This window comes from Telmatherina bonti (genome assembly GCF_933228915.1).
Source record: "Telmatherina bonti genome assembly, chromosome: 1".
Classification (NCBI taxonomy): Eukaryota; Metazoa; Chordata; class Actinopteri; order Atheriniformes; family Telmatherinidae; genus Telmatherina; species Telmatherina bonti.
This window is the reverse complement of record NC_136619.1, coordinates 47326286-47351835: the sequence shown is the minus strand read 5'-3', so window position 1 is coordinate 47351835 and position 25550 is coordinate 47326286. Positions and strand designations below refer to the sequence as shown.

The window sequence follows — 25550 nt, the reverse complement described above, 5'->3', positions numbered from 1 at the left end:
ACCTCTACGGCCCCAAGCCGGACACCTCTACGGCCTCAAGCCGGACGCCTCTACGGCCCCAAGCCGGACGCCTCTACGGCCTCAAGCCGGACGCCTCTACGGCCCCAAGCCGGACGCCTCTACGGCCCCAAGCCGGACGCCTCTACGGCCCCAAGCCAGAGACCTCTATGGACGCCTCTACGGCCCCAAGCCGGACGCCTCTACGCCCCTCAAGCGGGACGCCTCTACGGCCCCAAGCCGGACGCCTCTACGGACGCCTCTATGGCCCCAAGCCGGACGCCTCTACGGACGCCTCTATGGCCCCAAGCCGGACGCCTCTACGGACGCCTCTACGGCCCCAAGCCGGACGCCTCTACGCCCCTCAAGCCGGACGCCTCTACGGCCCCAAGCCAGACGCCTCTACGGCCTCAAGCCGGACGCCTCTACGGCCCCAAGCCGGACACCTCTACGGCCTCAAGCCGGACGCCTCTACGGCCCCAAGCCGGACGCCTCTACGGCCTCAAGCCGGACGCCTCTACGGCCCCAAGCCGGACGCCTCTACGGCCCCAAGCCGGACACCTCTACGGCCTCAAGCCGGACGCCTCTACGGCCGCAAGCCGGACGCCTCTACGGCCCCAAGCCGGACACCTCTACGGACGCCTCTACGGCCCCAAGCCGGACACCTCTACGGCCTCAAGCCGGACGCCTCTACGGCCCCAAGCCGGACGCCTCTACGGCCTCAAGCCGGACGCCTCTACGGCCCCAAGCCAGAGACCTCTATGGACGCCTCTACGGCCCCAAGCCGGACGCCTCTACGGCCCCAAGCCGGACGCCTCTACGGCCTCAAGCCGGACGCTTCTACGGCCTCAAGCCGGACGCCTCTACGGCCCCAAGCCGGACGCCTCTACGGCCTCAAGCCGGACACCTCTACGGCCTCAAGCCGGACGCTTCTACGGCCTCAAGCCGGACGCCTCTACAGCCCCAAGCCGGACGCCTCTACGGCCCCAAGCCGGACGCTTCTACGGCCTCAAGCCGGACGCCTCTACGGCCCAGAGCCGGACGCCTCTACGGCCTCAAGCCGGACACCTCTACGGCCTCAAGCCGGACACCTCTACGGCCCCAAGCCGGACACCTCTACGGACGCCTCTACGGCCCCAAGCCGGACGCCTCTACGGCCCCAAGCCGGACGCCTCTACGGCCCCAAGCCGGACACCTCTACGGCCCCAAGCCGGACGCCTCTACGGACGCCTCTACGGCCCCAAGCCGGACACCTCTACGGCCCCAAGCCGGACGCCTCTACGGACACCTCTACGGCCCCAAGCCGGACGCCTCTACGGCCCCAAGCCGGACACCTCTACGGCCTCAAGCCGGACGCCTCTACGGCCCCAAGCCGGACGCCTCTACGGCCCCAAGCCGGACGCCTCTACGGCCCCAAGCCAGAGACCTCTATGGACGCCTCTACGGCCCCAAGCCGGACGCCTCTACGGCCCCAAGCCGGACACCTCTACGGCCTCAAGCCGGACGCCTCTACGGCCCCAAGCCGGACACCTCTACGGCCTCAAGCCGGACGCCTCTACGGCCCCAAGCCGGACGCCTCTACGGCCCCAAGCCGGACGCCTCTACGGCCCCAAGCCAGAGACCTCTATGGACGCCTCTACGGCCCCAAGCCGGACGCCTCTACGCCCCTCAAGCGGGACGCCTCTACGGCCCCAAGCCGGACGCCTCTACGGACGCCTCTATGGCCCCAAGCCGGACAACTCTACGGACGCCTCTATGGCCCCAAGCCGGACGCCTCTACGGACGCCTCTACGGCCCCAAGCCGGACGCCTCTACGCCCCTCAAGCCGGACGCCTCTACGGCCCCAAGCCAGACGCCTCTACGGCCTCAAGCCGGACGCCTCTACGGCCCCAAGCCGGACACCTCTACGGCCTCAAGCCGGACGCCTCTACGGCCCCAAGCCGGACGCCTCTACGGCCTCAAGCCGGACGCCTCTACGGCCCCAAGCCGGACGCCTCTACGGCCCCAAGCCGGACACCTCTACGGCCTCAAGCCGGACGCCTCTACGGCCGCAAGCCGGACGCCTCTACGGCCCCAAGCCGGACACCTCTACGGACGCCTCTACGGCCCCAAGCCGGACACCTCTACGGCCTCAAGCCGGACGCCTCTACGGCCCCAAGCCGGACGCCTCTACGGCCTCAAGCCGGACGCCTCTACGGCCCCAAGCCAGAGACCTCTATGGACGCCTCTACGGCCCCAAGCCGGACGCCTCTACGGCCCCAAGCCGGACGCCTCTACGGCCTCAAGCCGGACGCTTCTACGGCCTCAAGCCGGACGCCTCTACGGCCCCAAGCCGGACGCCTCTACGGCCTCAAGCCGGACACCTCTACGGCCTCAAGCCGGACGCTTCTACGGCCTCAAGCCGGACGCCTCTACGGCCCCAAGCCGGACGCCTCTACGGCCCCAAGCCGGACGCTTCTACGGCCTCAAGCCGGACGCCTCTACGGCCCAGAGCCGGACGCCTCTACGGCCTCAAGCCGGACACCTCTACGGCCTCAAGCCGGACACCTCTACGGCCCCAAGCCGGACACCTCTACGGACGCCTCTACGGCCCCAAGCCGGACACCTCTACGGCCTCAAGCCGGACGCCTCTACGGCCCCAAGCCGGACGCCTCTACGGCCTCAAGCCGGACGCCTCTACGGCCCCAAGCCAGAGACCTCTATGGACGCCTCTACGGCCCCAAGCCGGACGCCTCTACGGCCCCAAGCCGGACGCCTCTACGGCCTCAAGCCGGACGCTTCTACGGCCTCAAGCCGGACGCCTCTACGGCCCCAAGCCGGACGCCTCTACGGCCTCAAGCCGGACACCTCTACGGCCTCAAGCCGGACGCTTCTACGGCCTCAAGCCGGACGCCTCTACGGCCCCAAGCCGGACGCCTCTACGGCCCCAAGCCGGACGCTTCTACGGCCTCAAGCCGGACGCCACTACGGCCCCAAGCCGGACGCCTCTACGGCCTCAAGCCGGACACCTCTACGGCCTCAAGCCGGACACCTCTACGGACGCCTCTACGGCCCCAAGCCGGACACCTCTACGGCCTCAAGCCGGACGCCTCTACGGCCCCAAGCCGGACACCTCTACGGACGCCTCTACGGCCTCAAGCCGGACGCCTCTACGGCCCCAAGCCGGACGCCTCTACGGCCTCAAGCCGGACGCCTCTACGGCCCCAAGCCAGAGACCTCTATGGACGCCTCTACGGCCCCAAGCCGGACGCCTCTACGGCCCCAAGCCATAGACCTCTATGGACGCCTCTACGGCCCCAAGCCGGACGCCTCTACGGCCTCAAGCCGGACGCCTCTACGGCCTCAAGCCGGACGCCTCTACGGCCCCAAGCCGGACACCTCTACGGACGCCTCTACGGCCCCAAGCCGGACACCTCTACGGCCTCAAGCCGGACGCCTCTACGGCCCCAAGCCGGACGCCTCTACGGCCCAAGCCGGACGCCTCTACGGCCCCAACCTGGACACCTCTACGGCCCCAAGCCGGACGCCTCTACGGCCCCAAGCCGGACGCCTCTACGGCCCCAAGCTGGACGCCTCTACGGCCCCAAGCCGGACACCTCTACGGCCCCAAGCCGGACACCTCTACGGCCTCAAGCCGGACGCCTCTACGGCCCCAAGCCGGACACCTCTACGGCCCCAAGCCGGACGCCTCTACGGCCCCAAGCCGGACACCTCTACGGCCTCAAGCCGGACGCCTCTACGGCTGCAAGCCGGACGCCTCTACGGCCCCAAGCCGGACACCTCTACGGACGCCTCTACGGCCCCAAGCCGGACACCTCTACGGCCTCAAGCCGGACGCCTCTACGGCCCCAAGCCGGACGCCTCTACGGCCTCAAGCCGGACGCCTCTACGGCCCCAAGCCAGAGACCTCTATGGACGCCTCTACGGCCCCAAGCCGGACGCCTCTACGGCCCCAAGCCGGACACCTCTACGGCCTCAAGCCGGACGCCTCTACGGCCGCAAGCCGGACGCCTCTACGGCCCCAAGCCGGACACCTCTACGGACGCCTCTACGGCCCCAAGCCGGACACCTCTACGGCCTCAAGCCGGACGCCTCTACGGCCCCAAGCCGGACGCCTCTACGGCCCCAAGCCAGAGACCTCTATGGACGCCTCTACGGCCCCAAGCCGGACGCCTCTACGGCCCCAAGCCGGACGCCTCTACGGCCTCAAGCCGGACGCTTCTACGGCCTCAAGCCGGACGCCTCTACGGCCCCAAGCCGGACACCTCTACGGCCCCAAGCCGGACACCTCTACGGACGCCTCTACGGCCCCAAGCCGGACACCTCTACGGCCTCAAGCCGGACGCCTCTACGGCCCCAAGCCGGACACCTCTACGGACGCCTCTACGGCCTCAAGCCGGACGCCTCTACGGCCCCAAGCCGGACGCCTCTACGGCCTCAAGCCGGACGCCTCTACGGCCCCAAGCCAGAGACCTCTATGGACGCCTCTACGGCCCCAAGCCGGACGCCTCTACGGCCCCAAGCCAGAGACCTCTATGGACGCCTCTACGGCCCCAAGCCGGACGCCTCTACGGCCTCAAGCCGGACGCCTCTACGGCCCCAAGCCGGACACCTCTACGGACGCCTCTACGGCCCCAAGCCGGACACCTCTACGGCCCCAAGCCGGACGCCTCTACGGCCCCAACCTGGACACCTCTACGGCCCCAAGCCGGACGCCTCTACGGCCCCAAGCCGGACACCTCTACGGCCTCAAGCCGGACGCCTCTACGGCTGCAAGCCGGACGCCTCTACGGCCCCAAGCCGGACACCTCTACGGACGCCTCTACGGCCCCAAGCCGGACACCTCTACGGCCTCAAGCCGGACGCCTCTACGGCCCCAAGCCGGACGCCTCTACGGCCTCAAGCCGGACGCCTCTACGGCCCCAAGCCAGAGACCTCTATGGACGCCTCTACGGCCCCAAGCCGGACGCCTCTACGGCCCCAAGCCGGACACCTCTACGGCCTCAAGCCGGACGCTTCTACGGCCTCAAGCCGGACGCCTCTACGGCCCCAAGCCGGACGCCTCTACGGCCTCAAGCCGGACACCTCTACGGCCTCAAGCCGGACACCTCTACGGCCCCAAGCCGGACACCTCTACGGACGCCTCTACGGCCCCAAGCCGGACACCTCTACGGCCTCAAGCCGGACGCCTCTACGGCCCCAAGCCGGACACCTCTACGGACGCCTCTACGGCCTCAAGCCGGACGCCTCTACGGCCCCAAGCCGGACGCCTCTACGGCCTCAAGCCGGACGCCTCTACGGCCCCAAGCCAGAGACCTCTATGGACGCCTCTACGGCCCCAAGCCGGACGCCTCTACGGCCCCAAGCCAGAGACCTCTATGGACGCCTCTACGGCCCCAAGCCGGACGCCTCTACGGCCTCAAGCCGGACGCCTCTACGGCCTCAAGCCGGACGCCTCTACGGCCCCAAGCCGGACACCTCTACGGACGCCTCTACGGCCCCAAGCCGGACACCTCTACGGCCTCAAGCCGGACGCCTCTACGGCCCCAAGCCGGACGCCTCTACGGCCTCAAGCCGGACGCCTCTACGGCCCCAAGCCGGACACCTCTACGGACGCCTCTACGGCCCCAAGCCGGACGCCTCTACGGCCCCAAGCCGGACACCTCTACGGCCTCAAGCCGGACGCCTCTACGGCTGCAAGCCGGACGCCTCTACGGCCCCAAGCCGGACACCTCTACGGACGCCTCTACGGCCCCAAGCCGGACACCTCTACGGCCTCAAGCCGGACGCCTCTACGGCCCCAAGCCGGACGCCTCTACGGCCTCAAGCCGGACGCCTCTACGGCCCCAAGCCAGAGACCTCTATGGACGCCTCTACGGCCCCAAGCCGGACGCCTCTACGGCCCCAAGCCGGACACCTCTACGGCCTCAAGCCGGACGCTTCTACGGCCTCAAGCCGGACGCCTCTACGGCCCCAAGCCGGACGCCTCTACGGCCTCAAGCCGGACACCTCTACGGCCTCAAGCCGGACACCTCTACGGCCCCAAGCCGGACACCTCTACGGACGCCTCTACGGCCCCAAGCCGGACACCTCTACGGCCTCAAGCCGGACGCCTCTACGGCCCCAAGCCGGACACCTCTACGGCCTCAAGCCGGACGCCTCTACGGCCCCAAGCCGGACGCCTCTACGGCCTCAAGCCGGACGCCTCTACGGCCCCAAGCCGGACACCTCTACGGACGCCTCTACGGCCCCAAGCCGGACGCCTCTACGGCCCCAAGCCGGACACCTCTACGGCCTCAAGCCGGACGCCTCTACGGCCGCAAGCCGGACGCCTCTACGGCCCCAAGCCGGACACCTCTACGGACGCCTCTACGGCCCCAAGCCGGACACCTCTACGGCCTCAAGCCGGACGCCTCTACGGCCCCAAGCCGGACGCCTCTACGGCCTCAAGCCGGACGCCTCTACGGCCCAAAGCCAGAGACCTCTATGGACGCCTCTACGGCCCCAAGCCGGACACCTCTACGGCCTCAAGCCGGACGCTTCTACGGCCTCAAGCCGGACGCCTCTACGGCCCCAAGCCGGACGCCTCTACGGCCCCAAGCCGGACGCTTCTACGGCCTCAAGCCGGACGCCTCTACGGCCCCAAGCCGGACGCCTCTACGGCCTCAAGCCGGACACCTCTACGGCCTCAAGCCGGACACCTCTACGGCCCCAAGCCGGACACCTCTACGGACGCCTCTACGGCCCCAAGCCGGACACCTCTACGGCCTCAAGCCGGACGCCTCTACGGCCCCAAGCCGGACACCTCTACGGACGCCTCTACGGCCTCAAGCCGGACGCCTCTACGGCCCCAAGCCGGACGCCTCTACGGCCTCAAGCCGGACGCCTCTACGGCCCCAAGCCAGAGACCTCTATGGACGCCTCTACGGCCCCAAGCTGGACGCCTCTACGGCCCCAAGCCAGAGACCTCTATGGACGCCTCTACGGCCCCAAGCCGGACGCCTCTACGGCCTCAAGCCGGACGCCTCTACGGCCTCAAGCCGGACGCCTCTACGGCCCCAAGCCGGACACCTCTACGGACGCCTCTACGGCCCCAAGCCGGACACCTCTACGGCCTCAAGCCGGACGCCTCTACGGCCCCAAGCCGGACACCTCTACGGCCCCAAGCCGGACGCCTCTACGGCCCCAAGCCGGACACCTCTACGGCCCCAAGCCGGACGCCTCTACGGCCCCAAGCCGGACGCCTCTACGGCCCCAAGCCGGACGCCTCTACGGCCCCAAGCCGGACGCCTCTACGGCCCAAGCCGGACACCTCTACGGCCCCAAGCCGGACGCCTCTACGGCCCCAAGCCGGACGCCTCTACGGCCCCAAGCCGGACACCTCTACGGCCTCAAGCCGGACGCCTCTACGGCCCCAAGCCGGACACCTCTACGGACGCCTCTACGGCCCCAAGCCGGACGCCTCTACGGCCCCAAGCCGGACACCTCTACGGCCTCAAGCCGGACGCCTCTACGGCTGCAAGCCGGACGCCTCTACGGCCCCAAGCCGGACACCTCTACGGACGCCTCTACGGCCCCAAGCCGGACACCTCTACGGCCTCAAGCCGGACGCCTCTACGGCCCCAAGCCGGACGCCTCTACGGCCCCAAGCCAGAGACCTCTATGGACGCCTCTACGGCCCCAAGCCGGACACCTCTACGGCCCCAAGCCGGACGCCTCTACGGCCCCAAGCCGGACGCTTCTACGGCCTCAAGCCGGACGCCTCTACGGCCCCAAGCCGGACGCCTCTACGGCCTCAAGCCGGACACCTCTACGGCCTCAAGCCGGACGCTTCTACGGCCTCAAGCCGGACGCCTCTACGGCCCCAAGCCGGACGCCTCTACGGCCCCAAGCCGGACGCTTCTACGGCCTCAAGCCGGACGCCTCTACGGCCCCAAGCCGGACGCCTCTACGGCCTCAAGCCGGACACCTCTACGGCCTCAAGCCGGACACCTCTACGGCCCCAAGCCGGACACCTCTACGGACGCCTCTACGGCCCCAAGCCGGACACCTCTACGGCCTCAAGCCGGACGCCTCTACGGCCCCAAGCCGGACACCTCTACGGACGCCTCTACGGCCTCAAGCCGGACGCCTCTACGGCCCCAAGCCGGACGCCTCTACGGCCTCAAGCCGGACGCCTCTACGGCCCCAAGCCAGAGACCTCTATGGACGCCTCTACGGCCCCAAGCCGGACGCCTCTACGGCCCCAAGCCAGAGACCTCTATGGACGCCTCTACGGCCCCAAGCCGGACGCCTCTACGGCCTCAAGCCGGACGCCTCTACGGCCTCAAGCCGGACGCCTCTACGGCCCCAAGCCGGACACCTCTACGGACGCCTCTACGGCCCCAAGCCGGACACCTCTACGGCCTCAAGCCGGACGCCTCTACGGCCCCAAGCCGGACGCCTCTACGGCCCCAAGCCGGACGCCTCTACGGCCCCAAGCCGGACGCCTCTACGGCCCCAAGCCGGACGCCTCTACGGCCCAAGCCGGACACCTCTACGGCCCCAAGCCGGACGCCTCTACGGCCCCAAGCCGGACGCCTCTACGGCCCCAAGCCGGACACCTCTACGGCCTCAAGCCGGACGCCTCTACGGCCCCAAGCCGGACACCTCTACGGACGCCTCTACGGCCCCAAGCCGGACGCCTCTACGGCCCCAAGCCGGACACCTCTACGGCCCCAAGCCGGACGCCTCTACGGCCCCAAGCCGGACGCCTCTACGGCCCCAAGCCGGACACCTCTACGGCCTCAAGCCGGACGCCTCTACGGCCCCAAGCCGGACACCTCTACGGACGCCTCTACGGCCCCAAGCCGGACGCCTCTACGGCCCCAAGCCGGACACCTCTACGGCCTCAAGCCGGACGCCTCTACGGCTGCAAGCCGGACGCCTCTACGGCCCCAAGCCGGACACCTCTACGGACGCCTCTACGGCCCCAAGCCGGACACCTCTACGGCCTCAAGCCGGACGCCTCTACGGCCCCAAGCCGGACGCCTCTACGGCCTCAAGCCGGACGCCTCTACGGCCCCAAGCCAGAGACCTCTATGGACGCCTCTACGGCCCCAAGCCGGACGCCTCTACGGCCCCAAGCCGGACACCTCTACGGCCTCAAGCCGGACACCTCTACGGCCTCAAGCCGGACGCTTCTACGGCCTCAAGCCGGACGCCTCTACGGCCCCAAGCCGGACGCCTCTACGGCCTCAAGCCGGACACCTCTACGGCCTCAAGCCGGACACCTCTACGGCCCCAAGCCGGACACCTCTACGGACGCCTCTACGGCCCCAAGCCGGACACCTCTACGGCCTCAAGCCGGACGCCTCTACGGCCCCAAGCCGGACACCTCTACGGACGCCTCTACGGCCTCAAGCCGGACGCCTCTACGGCCCCAAGCCGGACGCCTCTACGGCCTCAAGCCGGACGCCTCTACGGCCCCAAGCCAGAGACCTCTATGGACGCCTCTACGGCCCCAAGCCGGACGCCTCTACGGCCCCAAGCCAGAGACCTCTATGGACGCCTCTACGGCCCCAAGCCGGACGCCTCTACGGCCTCAAGCCGGACACCTCTACGGCCTCAAGCCGGACGCCTCTACGGCCCCAAGCCGGACACCTCTACGGACGCCTCTACGGCCTCAAGCCGGACACCTCTACGGCCTCAAGCCGGACGCCTCTACGGCCCCAAGCCGGACGCCTCTACGGCCCAAGCCGGACGCCTCTACGGCCCCAACCTGGACACCTCTACGGCCCCAAGCCGGACGCCTCTACGGCCCCAAGCCGGACGCCTCTACGGCCCCAAGCCGGACACCTCTACGGCCTCAAGCCGGACGCCTCTACGGCCCCAAACCGGACACCTCTACGGACGCCTCTACGGCCCCAAGCCGGACGCCTCTACGGCCTCAAGCCGGACACCTCTACGGCCCCAAACCGGACACCTCTACGGACGCCTCTACGGCCCCAAGCCGGACGCCTCTACGGCCCCAAGCCGGACGCCTCTACGCCCCAAGCCGGACGCCTCTACGCCCCAAGCCGGACGCCCAAGCCGGAGTGGTGGGAGATGTCACAGAAAATAATTGCATGCAACGCGACATGAATGCCTGAATCATTGCTTTAATTTCTCTTTGTTTTCAGTTTCGTTGGTTTTCTGTTGGGAAAAGTTCACACCGTGTTCTGGGTATGATGCACATGCATAAACATGATCTGATCTGTGCATGTCGGCCTTGCATGCAAACACGGCGAGCATTTCTCCAATGTTCAGGTTTGATGTTCTGCCTTCGTCAGCCGACCAGAGGCGTCATATGGAGACCCGGAGAGCTGCTCCAGTTAAAGCCGTGTGAAAGTCCTGATCCGAGTCCGGGCTGGCGTTCGTCTCACCGAGACATCGGGAAACAGACAAATGGCTGAGCATGGACGTGTGTCTGTCACATTTAAATCACGCAGACGTCCTCAGGACTCTTATCTGGGAAAATTCTATCAGAATGTGGATGGAACTCGTGTGAAGAATTATTCCATGTGGAGGCTAATTCAACTGTCTGGATCCGGAATGGATGGAGGTAATTTGGCTCAGTGGAGAGTAACGATGGAGAGGAAGGAGGATGGGTAGAGGAAGAGGAGAGGAAGAGGTGAAAGGCAGAATGGAGCTGTCTGAAGGATGATTGGTTGATGGAGTTGGAGATGAAGGTAACAAACAGCCTGGAATGGAGAAAACGCCGTTGCTGATTGTGAGAGAGCGAGAGGTTAGGAATTACATCAAGAATAGCGCTGCAGAGACGCTGGACGCCCTCCGCAGATTCGTTTCATCAAGACTAATATTAAACTGAGTGAGTGTGCGGCAGAAACATTCGGCTTTGATCCGTGTGTCTCCATCAGGTGGAAGACAAACAGACTCTCCGCTTCATCTGTCATACTTCACGTTTGGGAGAAACTCATCTTCCACTCCCCCCGGGGTCGGGTTGGGGGTCAGAGGCCTGGGCCACTTCTTCCCGGCGGGACCCCGAGGCCAGCTGAGAGACATCATCTTTCCAGACCTCGTCCCTCCAGCATGTCCTCAGTATTCCTCACCATCTCCAGGTGGGATGTGCCAAGAATACCTTTGTTGTCAGTTTTGATGTTTTGTAATTATGTGATGAGGTGGTTACGGTGGCCCAGAAGGGTCACAGTAATACCAGAACCACCACCTTCCATGATTAGCACAGTTTTGAATTTATGTTCTGGCTAACTGTGAAGTGTTACATCTTTTGGCTTGGTGTTGCGTCTGTTGGGTTGGCGTCGTGGCTTTTGGGTTGGCGTCATGGCTTTTGGGTTGGCGTTGCGTCTGTTGGGTTGGCGTCGTGGCTTTTGGGTTGGCGTTGCGTCTGTTGGGTTGGCGTCGTGGCTTTTGGGTTGGCGTTGCGTCTGTTGGGTTGGCGTCGTGGCTTTTGGGTTGGCGTCGTGGCTTTTGGGTTGGCGTTGCGTCTGTTGGGTTGGCGTCGTGACTTTTGGCTTGGCGTTGCGTCTGTTGGGTTGGCGTCGTGACTTTTGGGTTGGCGTTGCGTCTGTTGGGTTGGCGTCGTGACTTTTGGCTTGGCGTTGCGTCTGTTGGGTTGGCGTCGTGACTTTTGGCTTGGCGTTGCGTCTGTTGGGTTGGCGTCGTGACTTTTGGCTTGGCGTTGCGTCTGTTGGGTTGGCGTCGTGACTTTTGGGTTGGCGTTGCGTCTGTTGGGTTGGCGTCGTGACTTTTGGCTTGGCGTTGCGTCTGTTGGGTTGGTGTCACGGCTTTTCGGTTGGCGTTGTGGTCTTATAAAGGATTAGCAGAGGTTAAAGATAACCACATATGAGCAAAATTCATGTATTCAGCTGATTCCACTTCCTTTCAGTCTTGACTTTGTGGATCTACTGAGGTCTAATGAGCCATACAACAGGGTGATCAGCTGCTGATAAGAGCCAATCAGAGAACAGAACACACTTCATCTTTATTTGGGTTTTTATCACGATATTCCTACAGCTCAGATAAGGATTAACAAGGAATACACCGAGTTCTACGTGGAGATTAAAGGTTGACACATAAAGCAGAGGAATGTAAATGTGACATGAAAGCAAGACTGGAGCCCTGCACGCAGATGTCAACACACCATAGACTGTATATAAAAGATGGGCGGAGCCTCCGTGACGTCACCCGTAGGTTTCTGAAGAGCTGAATTGAAGCTCGGTGGGCGGTTCCTACCATCACCATCTTGGCAGCGTCATGCGCGTCGTCTCACAAAAATACAAATATGGGCAAAGAGGTGGAGCTGAGAGGGGGGCTGTGAGCGTCATGGTGGATGATTGACATCTAGCGAACTCCGAGCTTTCTGTCGCTAAGAGCTAACCGAGCTAACCTGGAGATAACAGGAGCTAACCAGCTAACAGAGGTAAGCGGGCTAAAGCTAAGTCACGTTGTTAACCGGCTAAAAACCGCGGTTGTTCTACGTTCTTCTGACTTGAAGTCGGAGATCAGGTACCTGTCAATCAAAAGGACACGCCCTCCCTAAAAATGCCGAACTTCCACGTAGGCTTCACAGAGGCTCCGTCCATCTTTCATATATGGTCTATGAAACAAACCCAGGTGATCAAGCAGTTCTCATAATTATAGAGTAACGTTATAAAAGGCTGAACTCGAGCAGAAAACGAACTTCCTGTGATCTTTCCACATTACGACTGATTCTTCCAGTGTGTGCACGTTTCCACGGATGGCGCGGATAAAGTTCACATCGTTAATCACACGTTCAGACCGTACCTTTCTCCGATGAAACCTGCTGCGCACTCGCACTGGCCGCTGATGTGGTCGCACAGGCCGCCGTTACAACACATGCACTCCTGGGAGCAGTTGATGCCGAACCATCCGAAAGGACATGGCTGGGCGCAGACTGGACCCTGAAGGAGTAATATCATGTTATCACAACAACACTGCACTGATGTGAATAAAGTTTGCTTTATTTAAAGCAGAAATGTCGAGACGTGTTTGTGTGGAACTGATCGGATTCTGCTGCGTCTTACAGATAACACGGAAAAGACGGTTTGGAGGTAAAAGACGCTGCGGACGTGATGAATCATAAAAAGATTTATAAAAAAATCCAAAACAGGTCTGCAGAACCTGGGATCCTAAATGCAACTGCAGAGAGTCCCTCTGACCAGCTGTCAAGTCCCGGACACCACGACGTTCCATGCAGGAGGCGTCCAACGGGACGCTCCCACCTGCTAGCTTCGCTAAACCCATCATACGCGTGCCATCGTCAATGTTACGGCAGAAAATTACAAACGTTACGAACATGAAACTATGGCCGATATTTTCACACATGTACCACTGACAGCGAACACATGTGCTCTACATGTGAAGAACGTGTTCTTAACGAGTAATTCACATGTGTTAACCACATATGATGCACATGTTCTTCACATGTGCATCATATGAAACTGTTCCATGACCACATGTGGGTGCACATTTTCACTTGTGTGCTGTAAATGTGAATCAGCTGCACATGTTCACGACTTCCTCGGCTCGTTGCTCGTTCTGGCGCTACACGTTGGTGTGCGTGTGCTGCGGGGGGGTACCATCCATCCAGCGGGGCAGGAGCATTCCCCGGTCACATGGTGGCAGGTTCCTCCGTTCTGACAGGGGCAGCGCTGCTCGCACAGGGAGCCATGTTTACCTGGCGGACAGGGCTCCTGGCAGCTGCAGACAGAAAGCAGAGTGTCGTTAATGCCGAGGACATTAAGAAGCCTTTTATTCAGGCTGAATGGGAGCTGAATATAAAGAGCTGCTTAAATGACTGGCAGATACTGAAGCATTGTCTGAAGTCTGCACTTATTCAATAAAGGAGAGACATTAAAAAGATAACAAATGATTTAATTAAGTAAAGTCCGGAAAGTGTGAGAGGACTTCAGATGGCGGAAACATTCAATTTTTCAATTCAATTCAATTCAATTCAACTTTATTTATATAGCGTCAAATCACGGCAATGCCGTCTCAAGACACTTTACAGACAGAGGGGAAAACATAATGAAGGCCAATTCATAACAGCCTATATAAGGAAACCAACAGATTGAGTTGAGTCCAACTCAATCTCCCATCCTGAGCAAGCACACTGGCAACAGTGGGAAGGAAAAAACTCCCTTTTAACAGGAAGGAAACCTCCGGCAGAACCCGGCTCAGGACAGGCAGCCATCTGCCTCTGCTGTGTGGGGGGAAGAGGACAGAAAGACAACAGACAACAGGAACTGCTACTCCCGGCCAGGGAGACCTGCTGAGACAGGAGACATACATGTTAATGATGCAACACTGTTATGGGGGGGGGGGGGAGAGATAAAGAGAAAGAAGCTCAGTGTATCAGGAAATGTCCCTCAGCAGTCTAAACCTATAGCAGCATAACTAAGGGATGCTAACCATCCCTAGTTATAGGACTTATCAAAAAGATAAGTCTTCAGCCTGGTCTTAAAGGTGGGGAGGGTGTCTGCTTCCCTAACACTAACTGGGAGCTTATTCCATAAGAGAGGGGCCTGATAACCAAAGGCTCTGCCTCCTGCTCGGCTCTTTGAGACTCTAGAAACCACAAGTAAGCCTGCAGTCTGCGAACGAAGTACTCTACTTGGTATATAAGGAACAATGAGGTCTTTGATATATAGTGGTGCCTGGTTGTGGAGGGCTTTATATGTAAGGAGAAGGATTTTAAATTCTATTCTAGATTCAACAGGCAGCCAATGAAGAGAGGCTAAAACATCCGGCGCTTCAACCACAGCCTACGGACTGGGAGTTCAAAGATGCTTTATGGAAGTTTATTTCCACAGACTGCGAGGGCGAGGAAGCCTTTTTGTGTCTGAAACTAATTCAGACGCAGGAATGAAGATGCTTTAATGAACTTTTTAAAGAATAAAGTCCTAAATTATTTCCTTCCAGTGCAGAGCAGGGATCCCCAACCCTGGTCCTCAAGGACCGGTGTCCTGCAGGTTTTCCAAGTGTTCCTGCTGCAACACACCTGACTCAGACTCAGACCAGCTCTAAACATGTCTGCTAAACACACACTGATGGGAATCAGGTGTGTTGCAGCGGGACACATGGAAAATCTGTAGGACACCGGTCCTCCAGGACCAGGACTGGGGATCCCTGGACTAGAGGATGTTCCTCAACGCCAACCCTTCTGGTGTGTGTGTGTGTGTGTGTGTGTGTGTGTGTGTGTGTGTGTGTATGTAAACAATTTTCCGTTTGCTGAATGAATCAACCTAAAAAGGCTCAGCGTGATAACTGGGTTTCTGCTGGTTGGTGTGTGTTGTTTACTGGTGTGTGTTGTTTACTGGTGTGTGCGGTTCTGGAAGATCCGTGATGGACGTTGCCGACTGACTCGCAGAACTCAAACTCATGTGGAGCTGTACTGTAAACTGGATACCAGTCTGGCCCAAACTGGCAGACTAGTTGCGGTTCTGGAGCTCAACCACAAGGCGGGAAACATCACGGAGAAGTGATGTTGGGCTTGGTGGAAACGATTCAGCTGTTCGGGTCTGATGAGACCACTGAGGACCTGGAGCTGAGCCAAACGACCCTGTTGTCTGAATCTGCCCCCCACCCCCCCTTTGCCTGGTCCTGTGTTGGACTGGAACCATCTGGTTGGATTGGAACCATCTGGTTGTACTGGAACCATCTGGTTGGACTGGAACCATCTGGTTGGACTGGAACCATCTGGTTGTACTGGAACCATCTGGTTGGATTGGAACCATCTGGTTGGATTGGAACCACCTGGTTGGATTGGAACCATCTGGTTGGACTGGAACCATCTGGTTGGACTGGAACCATCTGGTTGGACTGGAACCATCTGGTTGTACTGGAACCATCTGGTTGTACTGGAACCATCTGGTTGGATTGGAACCATCTGGTTGGACTGGAACCATCTGGTTGGATTGGAACCATCTGGTTGGACTGGAACCATCTGGTTGGACTGGAACCATCTGGTTGGACTGGAACCACCTGGTTGGATTGGAACCATCTGGTTGGACTGGAACCATCTGGTTGGACTGGAACCATCTGGTTGGATTGGAACCATCTGGTTGGATTGGAACCACCTGGTTGGATTGGAACCATCTGGTTGGACTGGAACCATCTGGTTGGACTGGAACCATCTGGTTGGATTGGAACCATCTGGTTGGACTGGAACCACCTGGTTGGATTGGAACCATCTGGTTGGACTGGAACCACCTGGTTGGACTGGAACCATCTGGTTGGATTGGAACCATCTGGTTGGACTGGAACCATCTGGTTGGATTGGAACCATCTGGTTGGACTGGAACCATCTGGTTGGATTGGAACCACCTGGTTGGATTGGAACCATCTGGTTGGACTGGAACCATCTGGTTGGATTGGAACCATCTGGTTGGACTGGAACCATCTGGTTGGATTGGAACCATCTGGTTGGATTGGAACCATCTGGTTGTACTGGAACCACCTGGTTGGACTGGAACCATCTGGTTGGATTGGAACCATCTGGTTGGATTGGAACCATCTGGTTGGACTGGAACCATCTGGTTGTACTGGAACCATCTGGTTGGATTGGAACCATCTGGTTGGATTGGAACCACCTGGTTGGATTGGAACCATCTGGTTGGATTGGAACCATCTGGTTGGACTGGAACCATCTGGTTGGATTGGAACCATCTGGTTGGACTGGAACCACCTGGTTGGATTGGAACCATCTGGTTGGACTGGAACCACCTGGTTGGACTGGAACCATCTGGTTGGATTGGAACCATCTGGTTGGACTGGAACCATCTGGTTGGATTGGAACCATCTGGTTGGACTGGAACCATCTGGTTGGATTGGAACCACCTGGTTGGATTGGAACCATCTGGTTGGACTGGAACCATCTGGTTGGATTGGAACCATCTGGTTGGACTGGAACCATCTGGTTGGATTGGAACCATCTGGTTGGATTGGAACCATCTGGTTGTACTGGAACCACCTGGTTGGACTGGAACCATCTGGTTGGATTGGAACCATCTGGTTGGATTGGAACCATCTGGTTGGACTGGAACCATCTGGTTGTACTGGAACCATCTGGTTGTACTGGAACCATCTGGTTGGATTGGAACCATGAATATATCTAAACCACCTGCAGGGTTCCATGTATCCCTGCTCCAACACACCTGCCTCCAATGAACCAGTCCCTGTGCAGAGCCAGGTGTGTTGGAGCAGGGATACATGGAACCCTGCAAGACATCGGACACACGCAGCGCACGGCGAGTTATCTGTCACCAGGAACCAGGAACACCAGGAACAAAACGGAAACATGGAACAGCGACGTTTCGGAAATCGTCTCAAACACCACGGAAACGTTTTACGCCCTCATCACCTGAGAGTTTATTTTCACATTTCCGCATCGTGACGTGGAGGCCGCGAAGGAACAGAACAGCGAAACGTGAGAAGAACATGTGAAGAACATGTAATCGCTATGTGATTCCCATTCTATTCATATGTGGATCACATGAAGTCGTTGCAGAGAAACATGCTGAACATGTGTATGTGGAACAAGTGTGGTCAAACCAGGACGGAGCGACCGGGACGGAGCGGCCCGGCCGGACCGGGAGGGAGCGAACGGGACGGAGCGGCCGGGACGGAGCGACCGGGACGGAGCGACCGGGATGGAGCGGCCGGGACAGAGCGGCCCGGCCGGACCGGGACGGAGCGGCCGGGACAGAGCGGCCCGGCCGGACCGGGACGGGGCGGCCGGGACAGAGCGGCCCGGCCGGACCGGGACGGGGCGGCCGGGACAGAGCGGCCCGGCCGGACCGGGACGGAGCGGGGACTCACTAGACTCCGGTGTAGCCGGGGGCGCAGAGACACTCGCCGGTCTGATGGTGGCAGGTGGCGCCGTTGGAGCACTGGCATTCCTGCAGGCAGTCCTTCCCGTAGAAGCGGCGGTGGCAGTGCTCCTCGCAGCGCCAGCCCTGGAAGCCATTGGTGCAGACGCAGGCTCCGGTTATCGGGTTGCATTTGGCCCCGTTGCGGCACTGGCAGCGGTTGCTGCAGTGGGGGCCCCAGAAGTCGCTTTCACAGCCTGAGCAGAGGAAACAGGAGGTGGGAGAGATGTGCGGTCATGTTCAGGTCAGAGCAGACCACCAGCACATGTAGGATTTTATTTCCATTTACTTTGTTTTTGTCAGTTTTTAAATATGAATCAGTTTATTCTGTTTTTCACATGAAATCCAGTTTTCTTCTGTGTTGGCTTCATTTCTCCAGATTTACGGGAGCACAGGAATGGGGGGGGGTTCCAGCTTCTCAGGCATTTAGACGCTTTTATCCAGAGCGACGTACATATATACCGCGACAGGCACATTGGGGGGCAACTTGGGGTTCAGTGTTTTGCCCAAGGACACTTTGGCACACAGTCAGGGGAAGCCTGGAATCGAACTCCCAACTTTCCAGATGGAGGTCAACTTCTGTTCCTGCTGAGCTTCAGCACCGTGTAGGCTCATCTCTGACAGCATTTCTAGCTGTTAAAGCAGACAACATGAAGAGTTTACATGTTGCTTCATGATGCCACGCCTGACCCTCCAGCAGACTGGAGGATCATGTGACCTCCCGGCTAGCTGAACACTGAGCTGCACTGCTGCAAAACATCCTGAACTTTTCACCTCTTCCTCCATACATGCAGAGCTGGACTCACATGTTCGGTATGGTCCGAGCAGAGCGCACCAGCACACGTTGCATCGCTCTGCAGGACAACTCGGATCATCTAACCGCAGATAAACCATCTGCTCTCAGATGCACAAGTGAGACTGAAGCAGGACTCCGACTTCAGTCCTTCAGGGAAACGTCTTTCCTTCCTTCCTATGTCTGAAACTGCAGAAAATCCCAGAGCGGCTGGAGGGAGATCAGGCCTCTGCAGGACACATCGCCAGGATTTCTGCCCCAAATCTCATCCCAGCGTGAAGAGCAAACCACACAAACCAGTTTGTTTGAAGGAACACAAGTTTCACACGTTCGTATGAACACGGAGTGGTACGACATCTACACTCATGTATTGATAATGTAATCAATGCACCACAAATATCAATCCTAAATTCAGACGTCGTTCAAATCTCGACACAGCTGATTCTGAGAAATCTGCAAACAAAAAAATGGATAAATGTTAAATATATCTAAAAGATATTAAGCTAAAATATGAAATAGATACAAATAAAATGAAAAAAGTAAAAGTTTAGATAGAAATATCATCTATAGAAAACATCCAGTAAAAACGTTGCATTCAACGTGCCGACGTAGCGGCGCGTCGCGGTCAACGTGCCGACGTAGCGGTGCGTCCCGTTCAACGTGCTGACGTAGCGGCGCGTTACGATCAACGTGCTGACGTAGCGGCGCGTCGCGGTCAACGTGCCGACGTAGCGGCGCGTCGCGGTCAACGTGCTGACGTAGCGGTGCGTTACGATCAACGTGCTGACGTAGCGGCGCGTTACGATCAACGTGCCGACGTAGTGGCGCGTCACGATCAACGTGCCAACGTAGTGGCGTGTTACGATCAACGTGCCGACGTAGCGGCGCGTCGCGGTCAACGTGCTGACGTAGCGGCGCGTTACGATCAACGTGCCGACGTAGTGGCGCGTTACGATCAACGTGCCGACGTAGTGGCGCGTCTCGATCAACGTGCCGACGTAGTGGCGTGTTACGATCAACGTGCTGACGTAGTGGCGCGTCGCGTTCAACGTGCCGACGTAGTGGTGCGTTACGATCAACGTGCCGACGTAGCGTCTCGTCGCGTTCAACGTGCCGACGTAGTGGCGCGTTACGATCAACGTGCTGACGTAGGGGCGCGTTACAATCAACGTCCTGACGTAGCGACGCGTCACGATCAACGTGCCGACGTAGCGGCGCGTCGCGGTCAACGTGCCGACGTAGCGGCGCGTCGCGGTCAACGTGATCCAATTACATTGGACATTGAGATTTTTTTTTTTTTATCGTTTACTGTCAAATAAAAACCTGATTATAAAACCAGGCTTTTCTTTTATTTTCTCTCAAAGCTACAAAAAAATGCTTGAAGACGCTTTTCATGTGATGTGTCTGGAGTTCCCCGGGATTCACAACAGGGCCTCTGACGTTCCACGCCGGGGCCTCTGACGTTCCACGCCGGGGCCTCTGACGTTCCACGCCGGGGCCTCTGACGTTCCACGCCGGGGCCTCTGACGTTCCACGTCGGGGCCTCTGACGTTCCACGCCGGGGCCTCTGACGTTCCATACGTTAACTGTGACAGCAGTACTACAAAGTATCTGTATGGACGGGTTGAGACACAGCAGTCTGACAACACGCTGCTTATTCCAGGATCGAGCTCAACCTTCGCCGTTGTTTAGGGTGTTTTTAGTGGTTTTCTGTGGGATACTGGTGGCAGCAGGACTGGAACACATGGACACATGGAAGCACTGGGAGAACAGCACTGTTCAATTTCACGATGGAAACATTTGATCGGTAAAAATAACCTGGCACTAGTGGGAAGACCGCTTCATTCACTCAGTTGCGTCGCATCACAAATCCTGATTGTTTCAAACCAGGAAGCCTTGAAGAAAAACCGCGTGTTCCACATGTCCAAACACATGTCCAGACACGTGTACAGACACATGTAAAGCACATGTCCAGACACGTGTCCAGACACGTGTCCAGACATGTGTCCAGACACGTGTCCAGACACATGTACAGACACATGTACAGACACATGTAAAGCACATGTCCAGACACATGTCCAGACACATGTAGAGCACATGTCCAGACACGTGTCCAGACACGTGTCCAGACACGTGTCCAGACACATGTACAGACACATGTCCAGACACGTGTCCAGACACACGTACAGACACGTGTCCAGACACGTGTCCAGACACACGTACAGACATGTGTCCAGACACGTGTCCAGACACATGTACAGACACGTGTCCAGACACGTGTCCAGACACACGTCCAGACACGTGTCCAGACACGTGTCCAGACACATGTACAGACATGTGTCCAGACACATGTACAGACACATGTACAGACACATGTAAAGCACATGTCCAGACATATGTAGAGCACATGTCCAGACACATTTACAGGCACATGTAAAGCACATGTCCAGACACATTTACAGACACATGTAAAGCACATGTCCAGACACATGTTCAGACACGTCCACACACATGTTCAGACACATGTTCAGACACATGTACAGACACGTGTCCAGACACATGTACAGACACATGTACAGACACGTGTCCAGACACATGTACAGACACGTGTCCAGACACATGTAAAGCACGTGTCCAGACACGTGTTCAGACACATGTAAAGCACATGTCCAGACACATGTACAGACACGTGTCCAGACACATGTAAAGCACGTGTCCAGACATGTTCAGTCACATGTCCAGACACGTGTCCAGACACATGTAAAGCACGTGTCCAGACATGTTCAGTCACATGTCCAGACACGTGTCCAGACACATGTAAAGCACGTGTCCAGACATGTTCAGTCACATGTCCAGACACGTGTCCAGACACATGTAAAGCACGTGTCCAGACACGTGTTCAGACACATGTTCAGACACGTCCACACACATGTTCAGACACATATTCAGACAAATTTACAGACACATGTACAGACACATGTACAGACACATTAACAGACACGTGTCCAGAAACATGTCCAGACACGTGTTCAGACACATGTAAAGCACATGTCCAGACACATTTACAGACACATGTAAAGCACATGTCCAGACACATGTTCAGACACGTCCACACACATGTTCAGACACATATTCAGACAAATTTACAGACACATTAACAGACACGTGTCCAGAAACATGTCCAGACACGTGTTCAGACACATGTAAAGCATATGTCCAGAAACATGTCCAGACACGTGTTCAGACACATGTAAAGCACATGTCCAGACACATTTACAGACACATGTAAAGCACATGTCCAGACACATTTACAGACACATGTAAAGCACATGTCCAGACACATTTACAGGCACATGTAAAGCACATGTCCAGACACATTTACAGACACATGTAAAGCACATGTCCAGACACATGTTCAGACACGTCCACACACATGTTCAGACACATATTCAGACAAATTTACAGACACATTAACAGACACGTGTCCAGAAACATGTCCAGACACGTGTTCAGACACATGTAAAGCACATGTCCAGAAACATGTCCAGACACGTGTTCAGACACATGTAAAGCACATGTCCAGACACATTTACAGGCACATGTAAAGCACATGTCCAGACACATTTACAGACACATGTAAAGCACATGTCCAGACACATTTACAGACACATGTAAAGCACATGTCCAGACACATGTTCAGACACGTCCACACACATGTTCAGACACATATTCAGACAAATTTACAGACACATTAACAGACACGTGTCCAGAAACATGTCCAGACACGTGTCCAGAAACATGTCCAGACACGTGTTCAGACACATGTAAAGCACATGTCCAGACACATTTACAGGCACATGTAAAGCACATGTCCAGACACATTTACAGACACATGTAAAGCACATGTCCAGACACATTTACAGGCACATGTAAAGCACATGTCCAGACACATTTACAGACACATGTAAAGCACATGTCCAGACACATTTACAGACACATGTAAAGCACATGTCCAGACACATGTTCAGACACGTCCACACACATGTTCAGACACATATTCAGACAAATTTACAGACACATTAACAGACACGTGTCCAGAAACATGTCCAGACACGTGTCCAGAAACATGTCCAGACACGTGTTCAGACACATGTAAAGCACATGTCCAGACACATGTTCAGACACATGTAAAGCACATGTCCAGACACATGTCCAGACACATTTACAGACACATGTAAAGCACATGTCCAGACACATTTACAGGCACATGTAAAGCACATGTCCAGACACATTTACAGGCACATGTAAAGCACATGTCCAGACACATTTACAGACACATGTAAAGCACATGTCCAGACACATTTACAGACACATGTAAAGCACATGTCCAGAAACATGTCCAGACACGTGTTCAGACACATGTAAAGCACATGTCCAGACACATTTACAGACACATGTAAAGCACATGTCCAGACACATTTACAGACACATGTAAAGCACATGTCCAGACACATGTTCAGACACGTCCACACACATGTTCAGACACATATTCAGACAAATTTACAGACACATGTCCAGACACATGTCCAGACACATTTACAGACACATGTAAAGCACATGTCCAGACACATTTACAGACACATGTAAAGCACATGTCCAGACACATTTACAGACACGTGTTCAGACACATGTAAAGCACATGTCCAGAAACATGTCCAGACACGTGTTCAGACACATGTAAAGCACATGTCCAGACACATTTACAGACACATGTAAAGCACATGTCCAGACACATTTACAGACACATGTAAAGCACATGTCCAGACACATGTTCAGACACGTCCACACACATGTTCAGACACATATTCAGACAAATTTACAGACACATGTACAGACACATGTACAGACACATTAACAGACACGTGTCCAGAAACATGTCCAGACACATGTTCAGACACATGTAAAGCACATGTCCAGACACATGTCCAGACACATGTAAAGCACGTGTCCAGACACATGTAAAGCACGTGTCCAGACACGTGTCCAGACACATGTAAAGCACGTGTCCAGACACGTGTTCAGACACATGTAAAGCACATGTCCAGACACATGTCCAGACACGTGTTCAGTCACATGTCCAGACACGTGTCCAGACACGTGTACAGACACATGTACAGACACATGTAAAGCACGTGTCCAGACACGTGTTCAGACACATGTAAAGTACATGCCCAGCTACATGTCCAGACACATGTAAAGCACATGTCCAGACACGTGTCCGGACACGTGTCCAGACACATGTCCAGACACGTGTCCAGACACATGTCCAGACACGTGTCCAGACACATGTACAGACACGTGTCCAGACACATGTACAGACGCGTGTCCAGACACATGTACAGACACGTGTCCAGACACATGTCCAGACACGTGTCCAGACACATGTCCAGACACGTGTCCAGACACATGTCCAGACACATGTACAGACACATGTACAGACACGTGTCCAGACACATGTACAGACACGTGTCCAGACACATGTAAAGCACGTGTCCAGACACGTGTTCAGACACATGTAAAGCACATGTCCAGACACATGTACAGACACGTGTCCAGACACATGTAAAGCACGTGTCCAGACATGTTCAGTCACATGTCCAGACACGTGTCCAGACACATGTAAAGCACGTGTCCAGACACGTGTTCAGACACATGTAAAGCACATGTCCAGACACATGTACAGACACGTGTCCAGACACATGTAAAGCACATGTCCAGACACGTGTCCAGACACATATAAAGCACATGTAAAGCAAATGTCCAGACACATGTCCAGACAAATGTTCAGGCACATGTAAAGCAAATGTCCAGACACATGTACAGACACGTGTCCAGACACATGTAAAGCACATGTCCAGACACGTGTCCAGACACATGTCCAGACAAATGTTCAGGCACATGTAAAGCACATGTCCAGACACATGTACAGACACGTGTCCAGACACATGTAAAGCACATGTCCAGACACGTGTCCAGACACATATAAAGCACATGTAAAGCAAATGTCCAGACACCTGTCCAGACACATGTCCAGTCACATGTCCAGACACATGTCCAGTCACATGTCCAGACACGTGTCCAGACACATGTAAAGCACATGTCCAGACACGTGTCCAGACACATGTAAAGCACATGTCCAGACACGTGTCCAGACACGTGTCCAGAAACATGTCCAGACACGTGTCCAGAAACATGTCCAGACACGTGTTCAGACACATGTCCAGGCACGTGTTCAGACACATGTAAAGCACATGTCCAGACACGTGTCCAGACACATGTAAAGCACATGTCCAGACACGTGTCCAGACACATGTAAAGCACATGTCCAGACACGTGTCCAGACACATGTAAAGCACATGTCCAGAAACATGTCCAGACACGTGTCCAGAAACATGTCCAGAAACATGTCCAGACACGTGTCCAGACACATGTCCAGGCACGTGTCCAGACACATGTAAAGCTCAGACCAGACACGTGTCCAGAAACATGTCCAGACACATGTTCAGACACACATAAAACACATGTAAAGTACATACCCAGCTACATGTCCAGACACATGTAAAGCACATGTCCAGACACATGTTCAGACACATATAAAACACATGTAAAGTACATACCCAGCTACATGTCCAGACACATGTAAAGCACATGTCCAGACACATGTACAGACACGTGTCCAGACACATGTACAGACACATGTCCAGACACATGTACAGACACATGTCCAGACACATATAAAACACATGTAAAGTACATGCCCAGCTACATGTCCAGACACATGTTAAGCACGTGTCCAGACACGTGTTCAGACA

At 57.1% G+C, this 25550-nt stretch overlaps 1 protein-coding gene across 1 annotated transcript in view; it reads right to left on the bottom strand.

The window, feature by feature from the left end:
- Positions 1-25550, bottom strand: part of LOC306774828 (uncharacterized protein) — a gene marked incomplete at its 3' end in the record, with an annotated part of 132843 nt that overhangs the window by 21054 nt on the left and 86239 nt on the right. Inside the window, exons 5-7 of the mRNA XM_079265004.1 lie at positions 17836-18082; positions 13596-13716; positions 12781-12917 (exon numbers count right to left, since the gene is read on the bottom strand). Of these exons, the coding sequence (XP_079121130.1) occupies positions 12781-12917; positions 13596-13716; positions 17836-18082 (505 nt within the window). The remainder of the gene's footprint in view (positions 1-12780; positions 12918-13595; positions 13717-17835; positions 18083-25550) is intronic.